Source organism: Entelurus aequoreus, linkage group LG15, assembly GCF_033978785.1.
Source record: "Entelurus aequoreus isolate RoL-2023_Sb linkage group LG15, RoL_Eaeq_v1.1, whole genome shotgun sequence".
Lineage (NCBI taxonomy): Eukaryota > Metazoa > Chordata > Actinopteri > Syngnathiformes > Syngnathidae > Entelurus > Entelurus aequoreus.
The window spans coordinates 56,059,356-56,081,832 of NC_084745.1; the positions used below are offsets into that span (position 1 = coordinate 56,059,356).

The 22,477-nt window shown below is 38.2% G+C and overlaps 2 protein-coding genes across 3 annotated transcripts in view; one reads left to right on the plus strand and one right to left on the minus strand.

The window, feature by feature from the left end:
* LOC133630274 (short transient receptor potential channel 1) overlaps nucleotides 1-5,280 on the minus strand; it is a 36,714-nt gene extending 31,434 nt beyond the window's left edge. The window contains exons 1-4 of one of the 2 annotated variants that reach the window (XM_062021760.1): nucleotides 4,898-5,280; nucleotides 2,271-2,425; nucleotides 2,113-2,214; nucleotides 1,835-2,037 (exon numbers count right to left, since the gene is read on the minus strand). In XM_062021760.1, the coding sequence (XP_061877744.1) occupies nucleotides 1,835-2,037; nucleotides 2,113-2,214; nucleotides 2,271-2,425; nucleotides 4,898-5,066 (629 nt within the window). In that variant the 5' untranslated portion in view covers nucleotides 5,067-5,280. Of the gene's footprint in view, nucleotides 1-1,834; nucleotides 2,038-2,112; nucleotides 2,215-2,270; nucleotides 2,426-4,534; nucleotides 4,673-4,897 lie in introns of those variants that run through there. The other variant, XM_062021761.1, reaches the window with a different exon arrangement.
* A 14,670-nt stretch (nucleotides 5,281-19,950) lies between these two features.
* On the plus strand, nucleotides 19,951-22,367 carry LOC133630517 (carbohydrate sulfotransferase 2-like). The gene has a single exon (XM_062022129.1). It carries the CDS (start codon nucleotides 20,167-20,169, stop codon nucleotides 21,589-21,591), a length of 1,425 nt encoding a protein of 474 aa, XP_061878113.1. The 5' UTR covers nucleotides 19,951-20,166; the 3' UTR covers nucleotides 21,592-22,367.
* Nucleotides 22,368-22,477: the final 110 nt, after the last annotated feature.

Consider the following 22,477-nt stretch of genomic DNA (forward strand, 5'->3'; position numbering starts at 1 on the left):
ATGTACAGTATGTTCTATGTACAGACTTGTGTGTATAATCTATGTACAGTATGTTCTATGTACAGACTTGTGTGTATAATGTATGTACAGTATGTTCTATGTACAGACTTGTGTGTATAATCTATGTACAGTATGTTCTATGTACAGACTTGTGTGTATAATGTATGTACAGTATGTTCTATGTACAGACTTGTGTGTATAATCTATGTACAGTATGTTCTATGTACAGACTTGTGTGTATAATCTATGTACAGTATGTTCTATGTGCAGACTTGTGTGTATAATCTATGTATAGTATGTTCTATGTACAGACTTGTGTGTATAATCTATGTACAGTATGTTCTATGTACAGACTTGCTATAGTTTCTCAAACTGTGGTACGTGTATCACTAGTGGTACACAGGCTCCCTCTAGTGGTACGCCAAAGAATCAATTAAATACTGTATGTTATTGTTTGATTCATTATATAAGTACAGTGTTTTATTTTCCTATATTCAAACACAGTGTTACTCTTCAAATTGTGTAAAGAAAATATTACATATACCTGTTAAATACAACCTCTGCCTTGTTTACAATGAATACTTAGGTGTACTACGCTGCCGTATTTTAATGTTGTCATTATGGTGGTACTTAATGAATACTTAGGTCTACTACACTACTGTATTTAATGTTGTCATTATGGTGGTACTTAATGAATACTTAGGTCTACTACACTACTCTATTTTAATGTTGTCATTATGGTGGTACTTAATGAATACTTAGGTCTACTACGCTGCTGTATTTAATGTTGTCATTATGGTGGTACTTAATGAATACTTAGGTCTACTACACTACTCTATTTTAATGTTGTCATTATGGTGGTACTTAATGAATACTTAGGTCTACTACACTACTGTATTTAATGTTGTCATGATGGTGGTACTTAATGAATACTTAGGTCTACTACACTACTGTATTTAATGTTGTCATTATGGTGGTACTTAATGAGTACTTAGGTCTACTACACTACTGTATTTAATGTTGTCATTATGGTGGTACTTAATGAATACTTAGGTCTACTACACTACTGTATTTAATGTTGTCATTATGGTGGTACTTAATGAATACTTAGGTCTACTACACTACTGTATTTAATGTTGTCATTATGGTGGTACTTAATGAATACTTAGGTCTACTACACTACTGTATTTAATGTTGTCATTATGGTGGTACTTAATGAATACTTAGGTCTACTACACTACTGTATTTAATGTTGTCATTATGGTGGTACTTAATGAATACTTAGGTCTACTACACTACTGTATTTAATGTTGTCATTATGGTGGTACTTAATGAATACTTAGGTCTACTACACTACTGTATTTAATGTTGTCATTATGGTGGTACTTAATGAATACTTAGGTCTACTACACTACTGTATTTAATGTTGTCATTATGGTGGTACTTAATGAATACTTAGGTCTACTACACTACTGTATTTAATGTTGTCATTATGGTGGTACTTAATGAATACTTAGGTCTACTACACTACTGTATTTAATGTTGTCATTATGGTGGTACTTAATGAATACTTAGGTCTACTACACTACTGTATTTAATGTTGTCATTATGGTGGTACTTAATGAATACTTAGGTCTACTACACTACTGTATTTAATGTTGTCATTATGGTGGTACTTAATGAATACTTAGGTCTACTACACTACTGTATTTAATGTTGTCATTAGGGTGGTACTTAATGAATACTTAGGTCTACTACACTACTGTATTTTAATGTGGGTCATTATGGTGTTTTGTGAGGTGGTACTTGTAGACGACAACGACGTATCCCTCACCTGGAGTGGCGTAAACTGTCCTTCTTGTTTTTGGCGTTGCAGAGCGTGCACTCGCAGCCGACGGCGTGCGGCCTGGGCAGCGAGATGTCCTGCTTCAGCAGCATGGTGAGGATCTCGTAGTTGTTCCTGTGCGCTGCCAGGATGACGGGCGCCACGTCCATGGTGGTGGAGTACTCCGGGTTCTGGATGCGCTGCATCAGCTTCTGCAAGGGGGGCGGAGCAGACGGGACAATGAGGGGCCGCCCCGGGGTGAGAGGAGGTCGGAGTGGAGAACGCACGGCGATGGAGGGCTTGGAGGAGCGTCTGGGTCTGTGGTTGAGGAGGATGTCCACCGCTCCCACCACCTCAGAGTCGATGGCCACCAGCAGGGCATCAGTGGCCTGCACACAAGCGCACGTCTTAGATTCCGCAAAGGCGGCGCCGTGACGTTCCTCACCTGGCAGCCGTGCTCCAGCAGGAGCTGCAGGATGTCCAGGTTCTCGTTCTCGATGGCGATGGTGATGGCGTCTCGGCCCAGCACATCCACGCTGTGGACGTTGATCTCGCCGTGGCGGTTCTCTTCCAGCAGCTTCTTCACCATGTAGTAGTCGCCTGACGAAACGCAGGGAGAGAGTTTACAGCTCCTGGGACGCGTCTGCAGACTTTATATGGTCATGGTGCTCCGTCTGGCCCACTTCTATTTCCACAGGCTGACACAACAAAGGTTGTGGAGGCCATATCGCTTGTTTTCACCTTCAAAACCAGTGTGGACTTTTTTCTAATACTTTATTTTTCAGACTATAAGTCGCTCCGGAGTATAAGTCACACCGGACGAAAACGCATAATAAAGAAGGAAAAAAATATATATAATAGAATTTTTTTTACTAATGTTTTGGTGATGTGTTTATGGCATTCTTGCCAACCTTGAGACATTCGATTCCTGGAGGTGGCGGGTGGGCGGGGGTGTGGTTGGGGGCGGGGGGCGTGGTTGGGGGCGTAGTTAAGAGGGGAGGAGTATATTTACAGCTAGAATTCACCAACTCGAGTACCGTATTTCCTTGAATTGGCGCAGGGAATATAGTATTCGCACGTCTAGAATTACTGCCGGGTCAAACTCGTTTCTCAAAATAATTAACGCATGCTTGGCCTTATCGCCGGTTTATTATTGAAGCTGGATCAAATTCGTTTCGCAAAATATTAATTTTATTATCGCATGTCTGTAATTTTCGCCGGGTCAAACTCGTTTCGCAAAATATTTAGCATATGTCTAGAACTTCCGCCGGGTCAAATTCGTTACATCACGAGTGACGCATCTGTCCTCATTTTCAAAATGGAGGAAACTGCTTTCAGTAGTTTACAATCGCACAAAGGAAAAAAGATAAAGAGCTTTTCAGTAGGATTTAAGGTCCAAGCTATTGAATACCTGTACAGTATGCTAAAGAGAACAGTAAGCAGCTATGTTTTATTAATATACCGTAGCTGCGTGTGTGAAATACTGTATAAGTCATTAAATGACTCCCGCCTCCTGGTGGTAGAGGGCGCTGCCGCGCTAGTGATCCTTCTTGCGACTTCCGGTACTGCAGAAGAAGTGAACACACGCAGCAAGAGATTTTTTTTTCTGTCCTCTGCCTGAACTTTTAAAATGGAGGATTACATACATAAAATAAAACCGTTTTCTAAACTGGACTTTCAATCGAAGCAGGAGGTAATAATTAAAGGAATATCTCCATCGAAACAGAGACTTTTAAAACTGAAGAAAGAAAATAAGGAAGACTTCTATAAACAAGTTATCGATGCTTTTGGTCAGAAGGAGCTGCAAATGGACTCCATTTATAAGTACAGGTAAGACCATAATAACGTTTTTTTTAATTAAATGTGCTTTTCATGATGGTATGCTTACATCACACTCAAAGCGCACGCCTAAATTTTATGGATTCCTTTTGGTAAACGCCGGAGTGAGAAGAGGTTTTAAAATAATTACCGCATGCACGGCCATCCCGCCGGTTTCCGGTAAACGCAGGTGTGACAGGAGGTTTTAAATTAATTAACGCCCCTGCGGCTATTCAAGGAAATACGGTATTTCATATATATATATATATATATATATATATATATATATATGAAATACTTGACTTTCAGTGAATTCTAGCTATATATATATTTTTTTTTTTTATTATACATATAAATAAAAGAAATACTTGAATTTCAGTGTTCCGGAGGCTATCCAGTAGATGGCAGTATTGTCCTGTTTAAGAGTGTCACAACATTGCTGTTTACGGCAGATGAACTGCTTTATGGTAGACGAAAACGTGACTGCTGTTGTTGTGTGTTGTTACCGCGCTGGGAGGACGTTAATGAAACTGCCTAACAATAAACCCACATAAGAAACCAAGAACTCGCCCTTGATCATTCTACAGTTATAACGTGATTGATTCATTTTGTATGCCTGACTTACCGGAAGTTGCCTGACTAACCGGAAGTGAACGTCGAGTGGCCAACATTTGTATTCACGTAAAAATGACATTAGTTTTAAATATAATAACTCCGTAAAAGGAGTTAGTGTTCAGTGAAAAACAACTAAAGTGCTGCGTGGATGTATTTAATAGTTATATTTGAATGGTATTACACTACAAGCGTAGTTTGTGTGTGTGCGCGGGAAGGCTAATGTTAGCATATGCTAGCTAAGCAGCTGAAACATAAAAAAAAACACCCGCAACCTACCGCATTTTTCCCTGGTTGGAAGTGGACTTCTTGTAGGCGCAAATGTGAACGCCTCTGGCGACACAGCTGATGATATAAATGTTCTTTTCCGTTGTTCGTCAGTAAGTAAACATTGACGTCGCCTTGTCTGACGTCATGGCTCGTTTTTAAACATTGTGTGGTCACGTGACTGCCAGGCGACGTTTGATTGGCGGAACGGAGTCACGTGGGGAGGAGTAGTCTCTCCCAAGCCAAAATAATACGCCTTTGCAAAAGCGGGGTTGACGAGATATATAAAATATAAATATAATGATGTAAATATTTTTTGGTTGTGTTTAAGAGGCGTGTACGTCGTAGATGATGATTTTTTTTTTTGGCGCTCACCTTTCTCGCAGGCCAGCAGGAAGAGCTTCTCGTCCAGGGTGGTCTCCTCCTTCACCTCCCTCACGTCTTTCAGGGCCAGGAATTTATCCGGAGAGGAGGAGGCGTCGGTGCCCTGGTAGAGCGCGGCCATGACGACGGGGAGCGAGCAGGGCCAAACACTGATGTGCATCCCACCGGGAGGCGGTGAGCATCACCGGAGGAACAAAAACAAAACAAAAAAAAGCCTCCCCCCCACCGTGGACGGCAGCCTTTTTTTGTCAGACAAAGATCGTCTATTCGGGTTGCTCACTAAAAAGCTTCTGTGACGTCAGGAGGACAACGACGATGGAGATGCTTGTGGTCCTGATGCTGCCTGACGAGGATCCCACTGCGCATGTGCGCGTCCTGGTCTCGTCGTTACGTAACCGCTGCAGCCTTGTAAACATCCCAAATCCTTCAATCAGAATGGCCACAACATTAGGTACAGCAGGTGAGATGACGCAGGTGTGCCCAATAAGGTGGAATCAATCATTTAATCAAAGTTTATTTATATAGCCCTTAATCACAAGTGTCTCAAAGGGCTGCACAAGCCACAATATTTCTAAATTAACACATTTTTATTATTCAATTAAAAATCATGAAAATAAACAATATTTCTACCACCCACCATACTATAACTAATAAAACATTTATCACATTATTTAATTAAATATTATGAAAAAAAAAATGCAATCACCACCATGTATAACTAATAAAGCATTTAATACCGTTTTATTATTCAATTCGAAATGATGAAAATAAACAATATTAAAATCACCCACCATACTTTAAAAAATACAATATATGTTTTTATTCAGTTAAAAATGATGAAAATGAACAATATTTCAACCACCCACCATACTATACCTAATAAAACCTTTAACACGTTTTTATTATTTAATTAAAAATTGTGGGAAAAAAATGCAATCACCACCATGTATAACTAATACAACATTTAATACAGTTTTATTATTCAATTCGAAATTATGAAAATAAACAATATTAAAATCACCCACCATACTTTAAAAAATACAATATGTTTTTATTCAGTTAAAAATGATGAAAATGAACAATATTTCAACCACCCACCATACTATACCTAATAAAACCTTTAACACGTTTTTATTATTTAATTAAAAATTGTGGGGGGAAAAATGCAATCACCCACCATATATAACTAATAAAACATTTAATGCCGTTTTATTATTCAATTCGAAATTATGAAAATAAACAATATTAAAATCACCCACCATACTTTAAAAAATACAATATATGTTTTTATTCAGTTAAAAATGTTGAAAATGAACAATATTTCAACCACCCACCATACTATACCTAATAAAACCTTTAACACGTTTTTATTATTTAATTAAAAATCATGAAAAAAAAAATGCAATCACCCACCATATATAACTAATAAAACATTTAATGCAGTTGTATTATTCAATTAGAAATTATGAAAATAAACAATATTAAAATCACCCACCATACTTTAACTAATACAATTAATATATGTTTTATTCAGTTAAAAATTATGAAAATAAACAATATTTCAACCACCCACTATATTATAACTAATAAACCCTTTAACACGTTTTTATTATTTAATAAAAAATTATGAAAAAATAAAATGAAATGCAATCACCCACCATATATAACTAATAAAACATTGAATACAGTTTTCATTATTCAATTTGAAATGATGAAAATAAACAATATTACAATCACCCACCATACTTTAACTAATACAATATATGTTTTTATTCAGTTAAAAATTATGAAAATAAACAATATTTCAACCACCCACCATACTATACCTAATAACACGTTTTTATTATTTAATTAAAAATTATGATTTTTTTTTTAAATACAATCACTCACCATATATAACTAATAAAACATTTAATACAGTTTTATTATTCAATTACAAATTATGAAAATAAATGATATTGCAATCACCCCTCATACTTTAACTAATACAATTAATATATGTTTTTATTCAGTTAAGAATGATGAAAATAAACAATATTTCAACCACCCACCATACTATACCTAACAAAACTTTTAACACGTTTTTATTATTTAATCAAAAATTATGGAAAAAAAAATGCAATCACCACCATGTATAACTAATAAAACATTTAATACAGTTTTATTATTCAATTCGAAATTATGAAAATAAACAATATTAAAATCACCCACCATACTTTAAAAAATACAATATATGTTTTTATTCAGTTAAAAATGATGAAAATGAACAATATTTCAACCACCCACCATACTATACCTAATAAAACCTTTAACACGTTTTTATTATTTAATAAAAAATTATGAAAAAATAAAATAAAATGCAATCACCCACCATATATAACTAATAAAACATTTAATACAGTTTTCATTATTCAATTTGAAATTAGGAAAATAAACAATATTACAATCACCCACCATACTTTAACTAATACAATATATGTTTTTATTCAGTTAAAAATGATGAAAATAAACAATATTTCAACCACCCACCATACTATACCTAATAACACGTTTTTATTATTTAATTAAAAATTATGATTTTTTAAAAAAAAATACAATCACTCACCATATATAACTAATAAAACATTTAATACAGTTTTATTATTCAATTACAAATTATGAAAATAAATGATATTGCAATCACCCACCATACTTTAACTAATACAATTAATATATGTTTTTATTCAGTTAAGAATGATGAAAATAAACAATATTTCAACCACCCACCATACTATACCTAATAAAACGTTTAACGCGTTTTTATTATGTAATTACAAATTAGGTTTCCAGTATAATAAGTATACATAGTAGATATTATTAATTTATAGCTTTAATTATTTATATAGACAATCATACATACATTTATGTATACGGTAATTTAATTTAATTATCATTTATTAACATATATTATTATTTATATAAAAGTATAATAAGGTCTGTTGTGTCCACTTTTGTAAACAGCACTTCTAGGACTGGCCAGCAGAGAGCAGCATGCACAAAGCTTTCACTAGCAGGAGCAAAAAGGTGTTCTTCTTCTAGGAAAACTGAAGAGTTTGTCACAAAGTAACAGCACAATAATCCATCATCTTTTTATTATTGCGTGATTTGCAGGCTTTCCCTTGGCAAATTCCAAGATTTCCCAGAATTCCAGGTTTTCCGGGAATTTTTTCCGATTCAAAATGAATTGGCCATTTTTCAAACTTCCACCATTCCCGCATTTTTCAACCGACTCAACACATTTTCACCATCCTGGAAATTTGAACTGCCTTTTTTCCAAGTTCCAAAAAATTCCAGGATTTTCCAGAATTCCTGGTTTTCCAAAGCCCTATTTCCACCCTTTTTTCTGGCGACGACTCCTTTCACATTTTTCCACCCACTTCACCCGTTCCACCGTCAAAACATTCCTCTTAACCAGGACAAAAAATTCCCGGTTTTCCTGAAATTCCAGGAATTCCGTGATATCATCTCTCAATTCAACATGTTACTGCTTCAACATTTCTCCACCGATTTGAAAAATTCCAACACCAACCATTTCAACTCATTCAGAACATTCAAGTTTTTTTGTACCATTTTCAAAAAAAAATCCCGTTTTTCCCAAAATTCCCATCGAAATCTATGGGACATTTTTCAAAATTCCCATCGAAATCTATGGGACATTTTTCAAAATTCCACAACTCCCACATTTTGCATTTGATTCAAACGGTTCCAACTTCAAAATATTCAGCCTGTGTGGGAATTGCAGGCTTTCCCTTGGCAAATTCCAAGATTTCCCAGAATTCCAGGTTTTTCCGGGAATTTTTTCCGATTCAAAATGAATTGGCCATTTTTCAAACTTCCACCATTCCCGCATTTTTCAACCGACTCAACACATTTTCACCATCCTGGAAATTTAAACTGCCTTTTTTCCAAGTTCCAAAAAATTCCAGGATTTTCCAGAATTCCTGGTTTTCCAAAGCCCTATTTGCACCCTTTTTTCTGGCGAAGACTCCTTTCACATTTTTCCACCCACTTCACCCGTTCCACCGTCAAAACATTCCTCTTAACCAGGACAAAAAATTCCCGGTTTTCCTGAAATTCCAGGAATTCCGTGATATCATCTCTCAATTCAACATGTTACTGCTTCAACATTTCTCCACCGATTTGAAAAATTCCAACACCAACCATTTCAACTCATTCAGAACATTCAAGTTTTTTTGTACCATTTTCCAAAAAAATTCCCGTTTTTCCCAAAATTCCCATCGAAATCTATGGGACATTTTTCAAAATTCCACAACTCCCACATTTTGCATTTGATTCAAACGGTTCCAACTTCAAAATATTCAGCCTGTGTGGGAATTGCAGGCTTTCCCTTGGCAAATTCCAAGATTTCCCAGAATACCAGGTTTTTCCGGGAATTTTTTCCGATTCAAAATGAATTGGCCATTTTTCAAACTTCCACCATTTCCGCATTTTTCAACCGACTCAACACATTTTCACCATCCTGGAAATTTAAACTGCCTTTTTTCCAAGTTCCAAAAAATTCCAGGATTTTCCAGAATTCTTGGTTTTCCAAAGCCCTATTTCCACCCTTTTTTCTGGCGACGACTCCTTTCACATTTTTCCACCCACTTCACCCGTTCCACCGTCAAAACATTCCTCTTAACCAGGACAAAAAAAACAACGTTGTTTTTTGAACTGGAAAAATTCCCGGTTTTCCTGAAATTCCAGGAATTCCATGATATCATCTCTCAATTCAACATGTTACTGCTTCAACATTTCTCCACCGATTTGAAAAATTCCAACACCAACCATTTCAACTCATTCAGAACATTCAAGTTTTTTTGTACCATTTTCCAAAAAAAATTCCCGTTTTTCCCAAAATTCCCATCGAAATCTATGGGACATTTTTCAAAATTCCACAACTCCCACATTTTGCATTTGATTCAAACGGTTCCAACTTCAAAATATTCAGCCTGTGTGGGAATTGCAGGCTTTCCCTTGGCAAATTCCAAGATTTCCCAGAATTCCAGGTTTTTCCGGGAATTTTTTCCGATTCAAAATGAATTGGCCATTTTTCAAACTTCCACCATTCCCGCATTTTTCAACCGACTCAACACATTTTCACCATTCTGGAAATTTAAACTGCCTTTTTTCCAAGTTCCAAAAAATTCCAGGATTTTCCAGAATTCCTGGTTTTCCAAAGCCCTATTTCCACCCTTTTTTCTGGCGACGACTCCTTTCACATTTTTCCACCCACTTCACCCGTTCCACCGTCAAAACATTCCTCTTAACCAGGACAAAAAAAACAAAAGTTGTTTTTTGAACTGGAAAAATTCCCGGTTTTCCTGAAATTCCAGGAATTCCGTGATATCATCTCTCAATTCAACATGTTACTGCTTCAACATTTCTCCACCGATTTGAAAAATTCCAACACCAACCATTTCAACTCATTCAGAACATTCAAGTTTTTTTGTACCATTTTCAAAAAAAAAATCCTGTTTTTCCCAAAATTCCCATCGAAATCTATGGGACATTTTTCAAAATTCCCATCGAAATCTATGGGACATTTTTCAAAATTCCACAACTCCCACATTTTGCATTTGATTCAAACGGTTCCAACTTCAAAATATTCAGCTTGTGTGGGAATTGCAGGCTTTCCCTTGGCAAATTCCAAGATTTCCCAGAATTCCAGGTTTTCCGGGAATTTTTTCCGATTCAAAATGAATTGGCCATTTTTCAAACTTCCACCATTCCCGCATTTTTCAACCGACTCAACACATTTTCACCATCCTGGAAATTTAAACTGCCTTTTTTCCAAGTTCTAAAAAATTCCAGGATTTTCCAGAATTCCTGGTTTTCCAAAGCCCTATTTGCACCCTTTTTTCTGGCGACGACTCCTTTCACATTTTTCCACCCACTTCACCCGTTCCACCGTCAAAACATTCCTCTTAACCAGGACAAAAAATTCCCGGTTTTCCTGAAATTCCAGGAATTCCGTGATATCATCTCTCAATTCAACATGTTACTGCTTCAACATTTCTCCACCGATTTGAAAAATTCCAACACCAACCATTTCAACTCATTCAGAACATTCAAGTTTTTTTGTACCATTTTCCAAAAAAATTCCCGTTTTTCCCAAAATTCCCATCGAAATCTATGGGACATTTTTCAAAATTCCACAACTACCACATTTTGCATTTGATTCAAACGGTTCCAACTTCAAAATATTCAGCCTGTGTGGGAATTTCAGGCTTTCCCTTGGCAAATTCCAAGATTTCCCAGAATTCCAGGTTTTCCGGGAATTTTTTCCGATTCAAAATGAATTGGCCATTTTTCAAACTTCCACCATTTCCGCATTTTTCAACCGACTCAACACATTTTCACCATCCTGGAAATGTAAACTGCCTTTTTTCCAAGTTCCAAAAAATTCCAGGATTTTCCGGAATTCCTGGTTTTCCAAAGCCCTATTTCCACCCTTTTTTCTGGCGAGGACTCCTTTCACATTTTTCCACCCACTTCACCCTTTCCACCGTCAAAACATTCCTCTTAACCAGGACAAAAAATTCCCAGTTTTCCTGAAATTCCAGGAATTCCGTGATATCATCTCTCAATTCAACATGTTACTGCTTCAACATTTCTCCACCGATTTGAAAAATTCCAACACCAACCATTTCAACTCATTCAGAACATTCAAGTTTTTTTGTACCATTTTCCAAAAAAATTCCAGTTTTTCCCAAAATTCCCATCGAAATCCATGGGACATTTTTCAAAATTCCACAACTCCCACATTTTGCATTTGATTCAAACGGTTCCAACTTCAAAATGTTCAGCCTGTGTGGGAATTGCAGGCTTTCCCTTGGCAAATTCCAAGATTTCCCAGAATTCCAGGTTTTCCGGGAATTTTTTCCGATTCAAAATGAATTGGCCATTTTTCAAACTTCCACCATTCCCGCATTTTTCAACCGACTCAACACATTTTCACCATCCTGGAAATTTAAACTGCCTTTTTTCCAAGTTCCAAAAAATTCCAGGATTTTCCAGAATTCCTGGTTTTCCAAAGCCCTATTTGCACCCTTTTTTCTGGCGACGACTCCTTTCACATTTTTCCACCCACTTCACCCGTTCCACCGTCAAAACATTCCTCTTAACCAGGACAAAAAATTCCCGGTTTTCCTGAAATTCCAGGAATTCCGTGATATCATCTCTCAATTCAACATGTTACTGCTTCAACATTTCTCCACCGATTTGAAAAATTCCAACACCAACCATTTCAACTCATTCAGAACATTCAAGTTTTTTTGTACCATTTTCCAAAAAAATTCCCATTTTTCCCAAAATTCCCATCGAAATCTATGGGACATTTTTCAAAATTCCACAACTACCACATTTTGCATTTGATTCAAACGGTTCCAACTTCAAAATATTCAGCCTGTGTGGGAATTTCAGGCTTTCCCTTGGCAAATTCCAAGATTTCCCAGAATTCCAGGTTTTCCGGGAATTTTTTCCGATTCAAAATGAATTGGCCATTTTTCAAACTTCCACCATTTCCGCATTTTTCAACCGACTCAACACATTTTCACCATCCTGGAAATTTAAACTGCCTTTTTTCCAAGTTCCAAAAAATTCCAGGATTTTCCAGAATTCCTGGTTTTCCAAAGCCCTATTTCTACCCTTTTTTCTGGCGACGACTCCTTTCACATTTTTCCACCCACTTCACCCTTTCCACCGTCAAAACATTCCTCTTAACCAGGACCAAAAATTCCCGGTTTTCCTGAAATTCCAGGAATTCCGTGATATCATCTCTCAATTCAACATGTTACTGCTTCAACATTTCTCCACCGATTTGAAAAATTCCAACACCAACCATTTCAACTCATTCAGAACATTCAAGTTTTTTTGTACCATTTTCCAAAAAAATTCCCGTTTTTCCCAAAATTCCCATCGAAATCCATGGGACATTTTTCAAAATTCCACAACTCCCACATTTTGCATTTGATTCAAACGGTTCCAACTTCAAAATATTCAGCCTGTGTGGGAATTGTGTGCTCCCTTTCAACAATTCTTTTAAAAAATTCCAGGATTCCAGGAACATTCACACGCAGTTCCTTCAGGAATTGCCTCATCTAGTTTGATGTCATGTTTTGTTATGATGTATTTACTCAATATAAACAAGAATCAAATAATATATTATATTAAATAATATAATATATATTATATATATATATATGTATATATATATAATATAATATATATTATATTAAATAATATAATATATTATATATATATATATAATATAATATAATATATATTATATTAAATAATATAATATATTACTTACACTGTCACATACCAAGTCTCCAAAGCAGCGTAATAGAAAGGATCCAGTAACAATTGTGTCCGCATCATTCAACTAACTGCCTTATGAGTTATTCTGACCACTTGGTGTCACCAAAAACAATTACCACTCAATTCAACTTAAAGACAGCATGAGCCCAGTCCCCATAAATATGTGTTCTCCGTTTGACTCATGCAATGAGGTGGCGACTTGTCCAGGGTGTACCCCGCCTTCCGCCCAATTGTAGCTGAGATAGGCTCCAGCACCCCCCCCCCCCGCGACCCCGAAGGGAATAAGCGGTAGAAAATGGATGGATGGATGGATGTTGACTCATTTCACTCGAGCAAACCTTTGCTAACATTCCACATGACTAAATAATACAAGTGTCTGATTCTTGCTGATACCGTGTTGGATCGATATCGGTATTGTAAGTGGAAAAAGTTGTATCAGAACTAGGGCGGGGTATTGAATCCGGTACTTTTTTGGCACCGGCCAAATCCCAATGGCTCTACCGGGCACTAAGTCACGTAAAATCCACTCGGCAATCACTCCAGCAGCACCGAGAGCGGACTCAGAAAAACTACCTCAAGGTAATGTTGCAATTTTCATTGCCAACAAAGAAATTGACTTAAAAAAAAAAGGCTCCGATGTAAGTACAGTACGGCTCCACTTTTCCAAAAATGTGCTAGAACTGTATAAAAAAATAGAGCTGTATATCGGCAGATAGATCTGATTGATTTGTTGATTATAATATATATGTATTTATTTATTTGTTGGTTTTAATGCCCTTTATGTTCTGGAACATTTAGTTTTTTTTATGGCAAAAACACAAAATATGCAATATTTCACCCCAAATAATTGATTTAAATGTATCATTATTTTTGAGCAATGACAGTTAAAAAAAAAAAAAAAAAAAAGCCACTAAAATCCCACGTATCCAAAAGGGTTCCAATCATACAAGTGTTAAAATAAATATATATATATTTTTCATTTACTTACAATGTATATATAATCCAACTTTTTTTATTGGCATTTTCCAAAACAGAAAAAAGTGCAAGTCGAAACAGTACAATTCTAAAGTCCGAAAATTCTTCACACCCTTTCCCTTAAAACCCAAATCAATGTATATATATGTATGTATATATGTATATGTACATACTGTGCATATATATATATGTATATATATATATATGTGTGTGTGTGTGTATACATATACATACATATATGTATATATATATATATATATATATATATATATATATATATATATATATATATATATATATATATATATACATACATATATGTGTGTGTATACATATGTACACATAAATATACACACACAAATATATACATATATACTGTATATATATACATATATATATACATTATACAAACACCGGGTTAATTTTCAAAATAAAATGCACTGTGTTTACGGAGGATCACATTTCTCTCACAGTAGAGGTTTAGATATAAAGTTTATTGTGACTTTGCTATTACTGTGTGGGTTAACAAAATAATAATAATAATAATAATGATAATGATAATAACAATAATAATAATAATAATTATTATTATTATTATTATTAATAATTTCAGCATTCTGGGGATATAAGATGTAGGTTATCTGTTAGGAATATTACCATCTGTATTTAAACTTCATTCATGTTGATTATGCCTGCAGCACAATGCCAAAAAAAGAAAGGATACAAGAAAAAGAAAGAGAAGGAGCGCCAGGAAACAGCTAAGGCAGGGGTCGGCAACCCAAAATGTTAAAAGAGCCATATTGGACCAAAAATACAAAAAACAAATCTGTCTGGAGCCGTAAAAAATTAAAAGCCATATTACATACAGATAGTGTGTCATGAGATATAAATTGAATTAAGAGGACTTAAAGGAAACTAAATGAGCTCAAATATAGCTACAGATGAGGCATAATGATGCAATATGTACATATAGCTAGCCTAAATAGCATGTTAGCATCGATTAGCTTGCAGTCATTCAGTGACCAAATATGTCTGATTAGCACTCCACACAAGTCAATAACATCAACAAAACTCACCTTTGTGTATTCACGCACAACGTTAAAAGTGTGGTGGACAAAATGAGACAGAAAAAGAAGTGGCATGAAACACGTCCTAGAAAGTCGGAGAAAGTTATACATGTAAACAAACTACAGGTGAGTTCAAGGACCGCCAAAATTAGTAGGACAAAACGGCGCTCGCCAAATACTCGAGTCAGTGAAGCATGTTTAATATAAACAGCGTAATTTCTAACAATTAGGGAGGTTTGTGTCATGTTTGTCCTCCTACAGAAATCTTATTAAAACCAAAAATATATTTTTTTCCCGTCGTCTTTTTCCATTTTTCATACATTTTTGAAAAAGCTCCAGAGAGCCACTAGGGCGGCGCTAAAGAGCCGACCCCTGAGCTAAAGGTAGCAGACCTCTTAATGCATGGCTAAAATGGATGATTTCACAGCATTCCATGGAAGCCCTGAATGTACATTGAGGAGCATATTTGGGTATGGGTGGCCTCCATCCTACAGCCCTCTACTGGCCCCTGGTCCATATTTTTGGCCCTGTATTGCATTTCAGTTGTTTAGTCTGAGCATTAAGTGAGAAAGACCATAAGTTACAACTTGATGGTGTTTTCATCAAGTTAAGTGAAGAAGGACAAATTTTCACATTGAACTTTTTTCCATTTGGGTATTTAACTTCCTGTTGGTTTTTGCCCGAGGATGTAAAATGATAAAATGTAGGTCTAAGTCAGACCTACATAGAAGTTTTTGTTTCATGTCTCTACGACCTTCCTAGTGGGAGTTACAGGCAGTTTGTTTTTGTTTTTTGCTACTGGGCGCTAGAGCGCAATTTTGAGTTTTGGGTTGTTGTTTTTTTTATTAGATGGCAATTTTCGCAGGTCCTGATGTGTGTGTCAAATATGGTGAGTTTTGAAGCATGTTAAGTGGGTCAAATTAGCGTTCTTTGTGGGGTCGGTATAATAATAATAATAATAATAATAATAATAATAATAATAATAAACATTACAATTTCAATAGGGTCCTTTCGTCCCATTGCAAAAGGACTCCCTGTGGGATTCCTTTTGAAAAGGTCCTGTGCGGACCCTAATAATAAACAAGACCTACGTAGAGGTATTTGTTTCATGTCTCTAAGACGTTCCTACCAGAAGTTACAAGCAGTTTTGTCTGAGTTTTCCTCTGAGGTGCAGTTTTTTCTCTGTTTTTTGCAAAAATTATGTAGAGCACAATTTTGAGTTTTGGGGTTCGGTTTTTTTTTAGATCGCAATATTTAACTGTCCCAATATGTGTAAGAAGTTTGGTGAGGTTTGAAGTATTTTAAGGGGGTCAAATTAGAGGTCAAAGGCGTAAAAAGCAGTGTTTTTAGTCATTTTTTGTCTTGAAGGGGAAATTGCCAACTTCCTGTTGGTTTTCGCCCGAGAATGTGTCATAATGAGTTGTAGGTCTAAGCGAGACCTACATAGAGGTTTTTGTTTCATGTCTCTACGACCTTCCTAGTGGGAGTTACAGGCAGTTTGTTTTAATTTTTTCCTAGGGGGCGCTATTGCGCAATTTTGAATTTTGGGGTTTGGTTTTTGACTACAGTGTTCTCGAACACTTTTTGTATGTGTGTAAAAAAAATTGGTGAGTTTTGAAGCATGTTAAGGGGGTCAAAGTAGTGCGCAAAGGTGCGGAATAATAAGAAAAATAATAAGAAAAATAATAATAAACATTACAATTTCAATAGGGTCCTTTCGTCCCATTGCAAAAGGACTCCCTGTGGGAGTCCTTTTGAAAAGGTCCTGTGCGGACCCTAATAATAATAAATAAATAATAATAATAATAATAAACATTACAATTTCAATAGGGTCCTTTCGTCCCATTTCAAAAGGACTCCCTGTGGGAGTCCTTTTGAAATGGGACGAAAGGACCCTAATAATAATAAATAAATAATAATAATAATAATAAACATTACAATTTCAATAGGGTCCTTTCGTCCCATTGCAAAAGGACTCCCTGTGGGATTCCTTTTGAAAAGGTCCTGTGCGGACCCTAATAATAAACAAGACCTACGTAGAGGTATTTGTTTCATGTCTCTAAGACGTTCCTACCGGAAGTTACAAGCAGTTTTGTCTGAGTTTTCCTCTGAGGAGCAGTTTTGTCTCTGTTTTTTGCAAAAATTATGTAGAGCACAATTTTGAGTTTTGGGGTTCGTTTTTTTTTTAGATCGCAATTTTTAACTGTCCCAATGTGTGTAAGAAGTTTGGTGAGTTTTGAAGTATTTTAAGGGGGTCAAATTAGAGGTCAAAGGCGTAAAAAGGAGTGTTTTTAGTACATTTTTGTCTAAAATGGGAAATTGCCAACTTCCTGTTGGTTTTCGCCCGAGAATGTGTCATAATGAGTTGTAGGTCTAAGCGAGACCTACATAGAGGCTTTTGTTTCATGTCTCTACGACCTTCCTAGTGGGAGTTACAGGCAGTTTGTTTTGTTTTTTTCCTAGGGGGCGCTATTGCGCAATTTTGAATTTTGGGGTTTGGTTTTTGACTACAGTGTTCTCGAACACTTTTTGTATGTGTGTAAAAAAAATTGGTGAGTTTTGAAGCATGTTAAGGGGGTCAAAGTAGTGCGCAAAGGTGCGGAATAATAAGAAAAATAATAAGAAAAATAATAATAAACATTACAATTTCAATAGGGTCCTTTCGTCCCATTGCAAAAGGACTCCCTGTGGGAGTCCTTTTGCAATGGTCCTGTGCGGACCCTAATAATAATAAATAAATAATAATAATAATAATAATAAACATTACAATTTCAATAGGGTCCTTTCGTCCCATTGCAAAAGGACTCCCACAGGGAGTCCTTTTGAAATGGTCCTGTGCGGACCCTAATAATAATAAATAAATAATAATAATAATAAACATTACAATTTCAATAGGGTCCTTTCGTCCCATTTCAAAAGGACTCCCTGTGGGAGTCCTTTTGAAAAGGTCCTGTGCGGACCCTAATAATAATAATAATAAAACCTTACAATTTCAATAGGGTCCTTTCGTCCCATTGCAAAAGGACTCCCTTTGGGATTCCTTTTGAAAAGGTCCTGTGCGGACCCTAATAAATAATAATAATAATAATAATAAACATTACAATTTCAATAGGGTCCTTTCGTCCCATTTCAAAAGGACTCCCTGTAGGAGTCCTTTTGAAAAGGTCCTGTGCGGACCCTAATAATAAACAAGACCTACGTAGAGGTATTTGTTTCATGTCTCTAAGACGTTCCTACCGGAAGTTACAAGCAGTTTTGTCTGAGTTTTCCTCTGAGGAGCAGTTTTTTCTATTTTTTGCAAAAATTATGTAGAGCACAATTTTGAGTTTTGGGGTTCGGTTTTTTTTTAGATCGCAATATTTAACTGTCCCAATGTGTGTAAGAAGTTTGGTGAGTTTTGAAGTATTTTAAGGGGGTCAAATTAGAGGTCAAAGGCGTAAAAAGGAGTGTTTTTAGTACATGTTTGTCTAAAATGGGAAATTGCCAACTTCCTGTTGGTTTTAGCCCGAGGATGTGAAATTATGAATTGTAGGTCTAAAGGAGACCTACATACATTCATGTCTCTATGACCTTCCTAGTGGGAGTTACAGTTTTTTGTTTTTTTTCCTGGGGGGCGCTAGAGCGAAAATTTGATTTTTGGGGTTTGGTTTTTTGACTAAGTTGTTTTGGCCCACTTTTTGTATGTGTGTAAAAAATGTGGTGAGTTTTGAAGCATGTTAAGGGGGGCAAAGTAGTGCGCAAAGCTGCGGAAAAATAATAATAATAATAATAATAAAACCTTACAATTTCAATAGGGTCCTTTCATCCCATTGCAAAAGGACTCCCTTTGGGAGTCCTTTTGCAATGGTCCTGTGCGGACCCTAATAATAATAAATAAATAATAATAATAATAATAAACATTACAATTTCAATAGGGTCCTTTCGTCCCATTTCAAAAGGACTCCCTGTGGGAGTCCTTTTGAAAAGGTCCTGTGCGGACCCTAATAATAAATAAATAATAATAATAATAAACATTACAATTTCAATAGGGTCCTTTCGTCCCATTTCAAAAGGACTCCCTGTGGGATTCCTTTTGAAATGGTCCTGTGCGGACCCTAATAATAATAAATAAATAATAATAATAATAATAAACATTACAATTTCAATAGGGTCCTTTCGTCCCATTTCAAAAGGACTCCCTGTGGGAGTCCTTTTGAAAAGGTCCTGTGCGGACCCTAATAATAAATAAATAATAATAATAATAAACATTACAATTTCAATAGGGTCCTTTCGTCCCATTTCAAAAGGACTCCCTGTGGGATTCCTTTTGAAATGGTCCTGTGCGGACCCTAATAATAATAAATAAATAATAATAATAATAATAAACATTACAATTTCAATAGGGTCCTTTCGTCCCATTTCAAAAGGACTCCCTGTGGGAGTCCTTTTGAAATGGTCCTGTGCGGACCCTAATAAAGTTGGTTTGATCCAAAGACAACGTTATAGACAAGAAACACAACAACAGCATCATATAGAAAAGAAAATATAAAGGCGGCGATTTCAACCAATAGCGAGGCCGGTTGCTATGTGACGTCACCATGTCGACCAATGGCGCGGGTGGGGAGGCGGGGTTTAGCTCTCAGTGTGTACTGAGCGTGTTAGTGAGAGGAGGAGGAGAAGGAGGACGTGCTCCGACAAAAGAGACGTCACCCTGGATTGTGGACTCTTTTTTCCCGGGAGAGGTGAGCTCCGAGCCCGGGCGCCGACTATTCAAGATGGGCGTCTGTGACAAGAAGGTCGTCGTTGCCATGAAGACGCCTGGCCGCCGCTGAACCTCGACGTCTCCTCCCCCCTCCTCCCCTCCTCCCTCTCCCCATGCGCGGCAAGCACCACCACCACCACCACCACCACCACCACCCGCCGCCGCTGAGGTTGACGGCGCCCTGGGAGAAGGATGCCGTCTCCGGGCGGAAGCTCAACGCGGCCGCGCGGCCCCCCAGCAAGATGATCGCGCAGCCCGGCGTCGTGATGAAGGTGCTGCGCAGGAAGCGGATGGGGCTGTTCCTGGCCTACTTCCTGCTGCTGGTGCTCACCATGCTCAACCTGGCCAACTACAAGTGGACCCGGGAGCCCCAGCCCTGCGGGCACCTGCAGGCCAGGGGCCCCGGCCTGCAGCGCCCGGACCCGCGGCTCCTCTACCGCCCCTCGCTGGCCAGGAGGCGCCAGCTCATCTACGTGCTCACCACCTGGAGGTCCGGCTCCTCCTTCTTCGGGGAGCTCTTCAACCAGAACCCGGAAGTGTTCTTCCTGTACGAGCCCATGTGGCACATCTGGCAGAAGCTGTACCCGGGGGACGCCGTGTCCCTGCAGGGGGCCGCCCGGGACATGCTGAGCGCCTTGTACCGCTGCGACATGTCCGTCTTCCAGCTCTACAACAGCCCCGGGGGCAAGAACTTCACCTCGCTGGAGATCTTCGGCGCCACCCTCAACAAGGTGGTGTGCTCCTACCCCATGTGCTCGGCCTACAGGAAGAAGGCGGTGGGCCTGGTGGACGACAAGGTGTGCAAGAAGTGCCCGCCTCTCAGCCTGCGCCTGCTGGAGGACCAGTGCCTGAAGTACGGCACGGTGGTCATCAAGGGCGTGCGCATCCTGGACGTCAACGTGCTGGCGCCGCTCATGGAGGACCCCTCCCTGGACCTGAAGGTGATCCACCTGGTGCGGGACCCCCGGGCGGTGGCCAACTCCCGCATCAAGTCCAGGCACGGGCTCATCCGGGAGAACCTGCAGGTGGTGCGCAGCCGAGACCCCAAGCTGCGCCGCGTCCCCTTCGTGGACCCGGGCCACAAGGCCAACAAGAAGGACGGCTCCGACTACCACTCCATCGGCGCCATGGAGGTGATCTGCGACCGCACCTCCAGGACTCTGAGGACCGCCTTGAACCCGCCCGGCTGGCTGAAGGGGAAGTACCTGGCGGTGCGCTACGAGGACCTGGTGGAGAACCCGGTCAAGACCCTGCGCCGGGTCTACCGCTTCGCCAACCTGACCAGCAACCACGACATGGAGTCCTTCGCCCTCAACATGACCGGGGGCTCCGGCTCCTCCTCCAAGCCCTTCATCGTCTCGTCCCGGAACGCCACCCAGGCGGCCTCCGCCTGGAGGACGGTGCTGAGCATCCAGCAGATCAAGCAGGTGGAGGACTACTGCCACCAGTCCATGTCCGTGCTGGGCTACGAGCGGGTCCGGACCGCCGGCGAGGCCAAAGACCTCGGCAAGTCCCTGCTGACTCGCTCCAGACTGTAAGCGCCAAAGACGCCATCTTGTTTTCTACTGACTGGGCGCCGAAAAGGGGGCGGGGTAAAGGAGGGGCCCATGATGGAGGGCGGCCCCTAATGATGATGAAATTATAATACAGACAAAATAATAAAGACTCTTAGCGGCGCCCCTGCTTCTCCATCTTCTCCTCCTGGCCAGGAAGTGGAACCGGGAGGAAGTGATGTCATCGTTTAAGGAAGACAATCAATGAGGGATGTTTAGTTGTTTTTTTTGGTAGTTTTCTTGTTGATGTTTACAAGCTGTCACCCAGTAAACACGCTCAGAGTCACCCTGCTTGCTGGATTCATTTGGACTCCAGAGAGCGAGCGCTAAGTGACATTAAAGGCCGAGCCGAGTCAGCTTCGATTCTTCTCCTTAGCGCCGCTGGCCGCGATGCGAGCGTCGGAGGCGGGGGTCCGCTGACCAATCACAGCATGTTTTCATACTTTCATTTTCAAAACCAATAAAATATGTCGATTTTTTTTTAACCCTTAAGTGTCATTACTAAATAAATAAATAAAAAAGTGACCTATTTAAGACTCCAATTAGCTCACACCAAATATTCCACTATTTTTTTTTTTAAATATTTTGTGTTTTTGCCATTAAAAAGGTTTTCTGTAAAAAAAAAAAAAAAAAAGAATAAAACTGATCTGAAGTTGATCTACAGATTTAAGGGTTAAAAAAAAAAATCAGAATACATTTTGACTTATTTTTAATATTTATGAGTGGGACCATTTTGGAGAATTTTAGTGGGATTTTTTTTAAGCGTCATTACTAAAAAAAATAATGTTATGAATTATATTTAGACTCCAAATACCTCACATCAAATATTACTTTGAAATATTGTTCAATGTTTTGTGTTTTCACCGTAAAA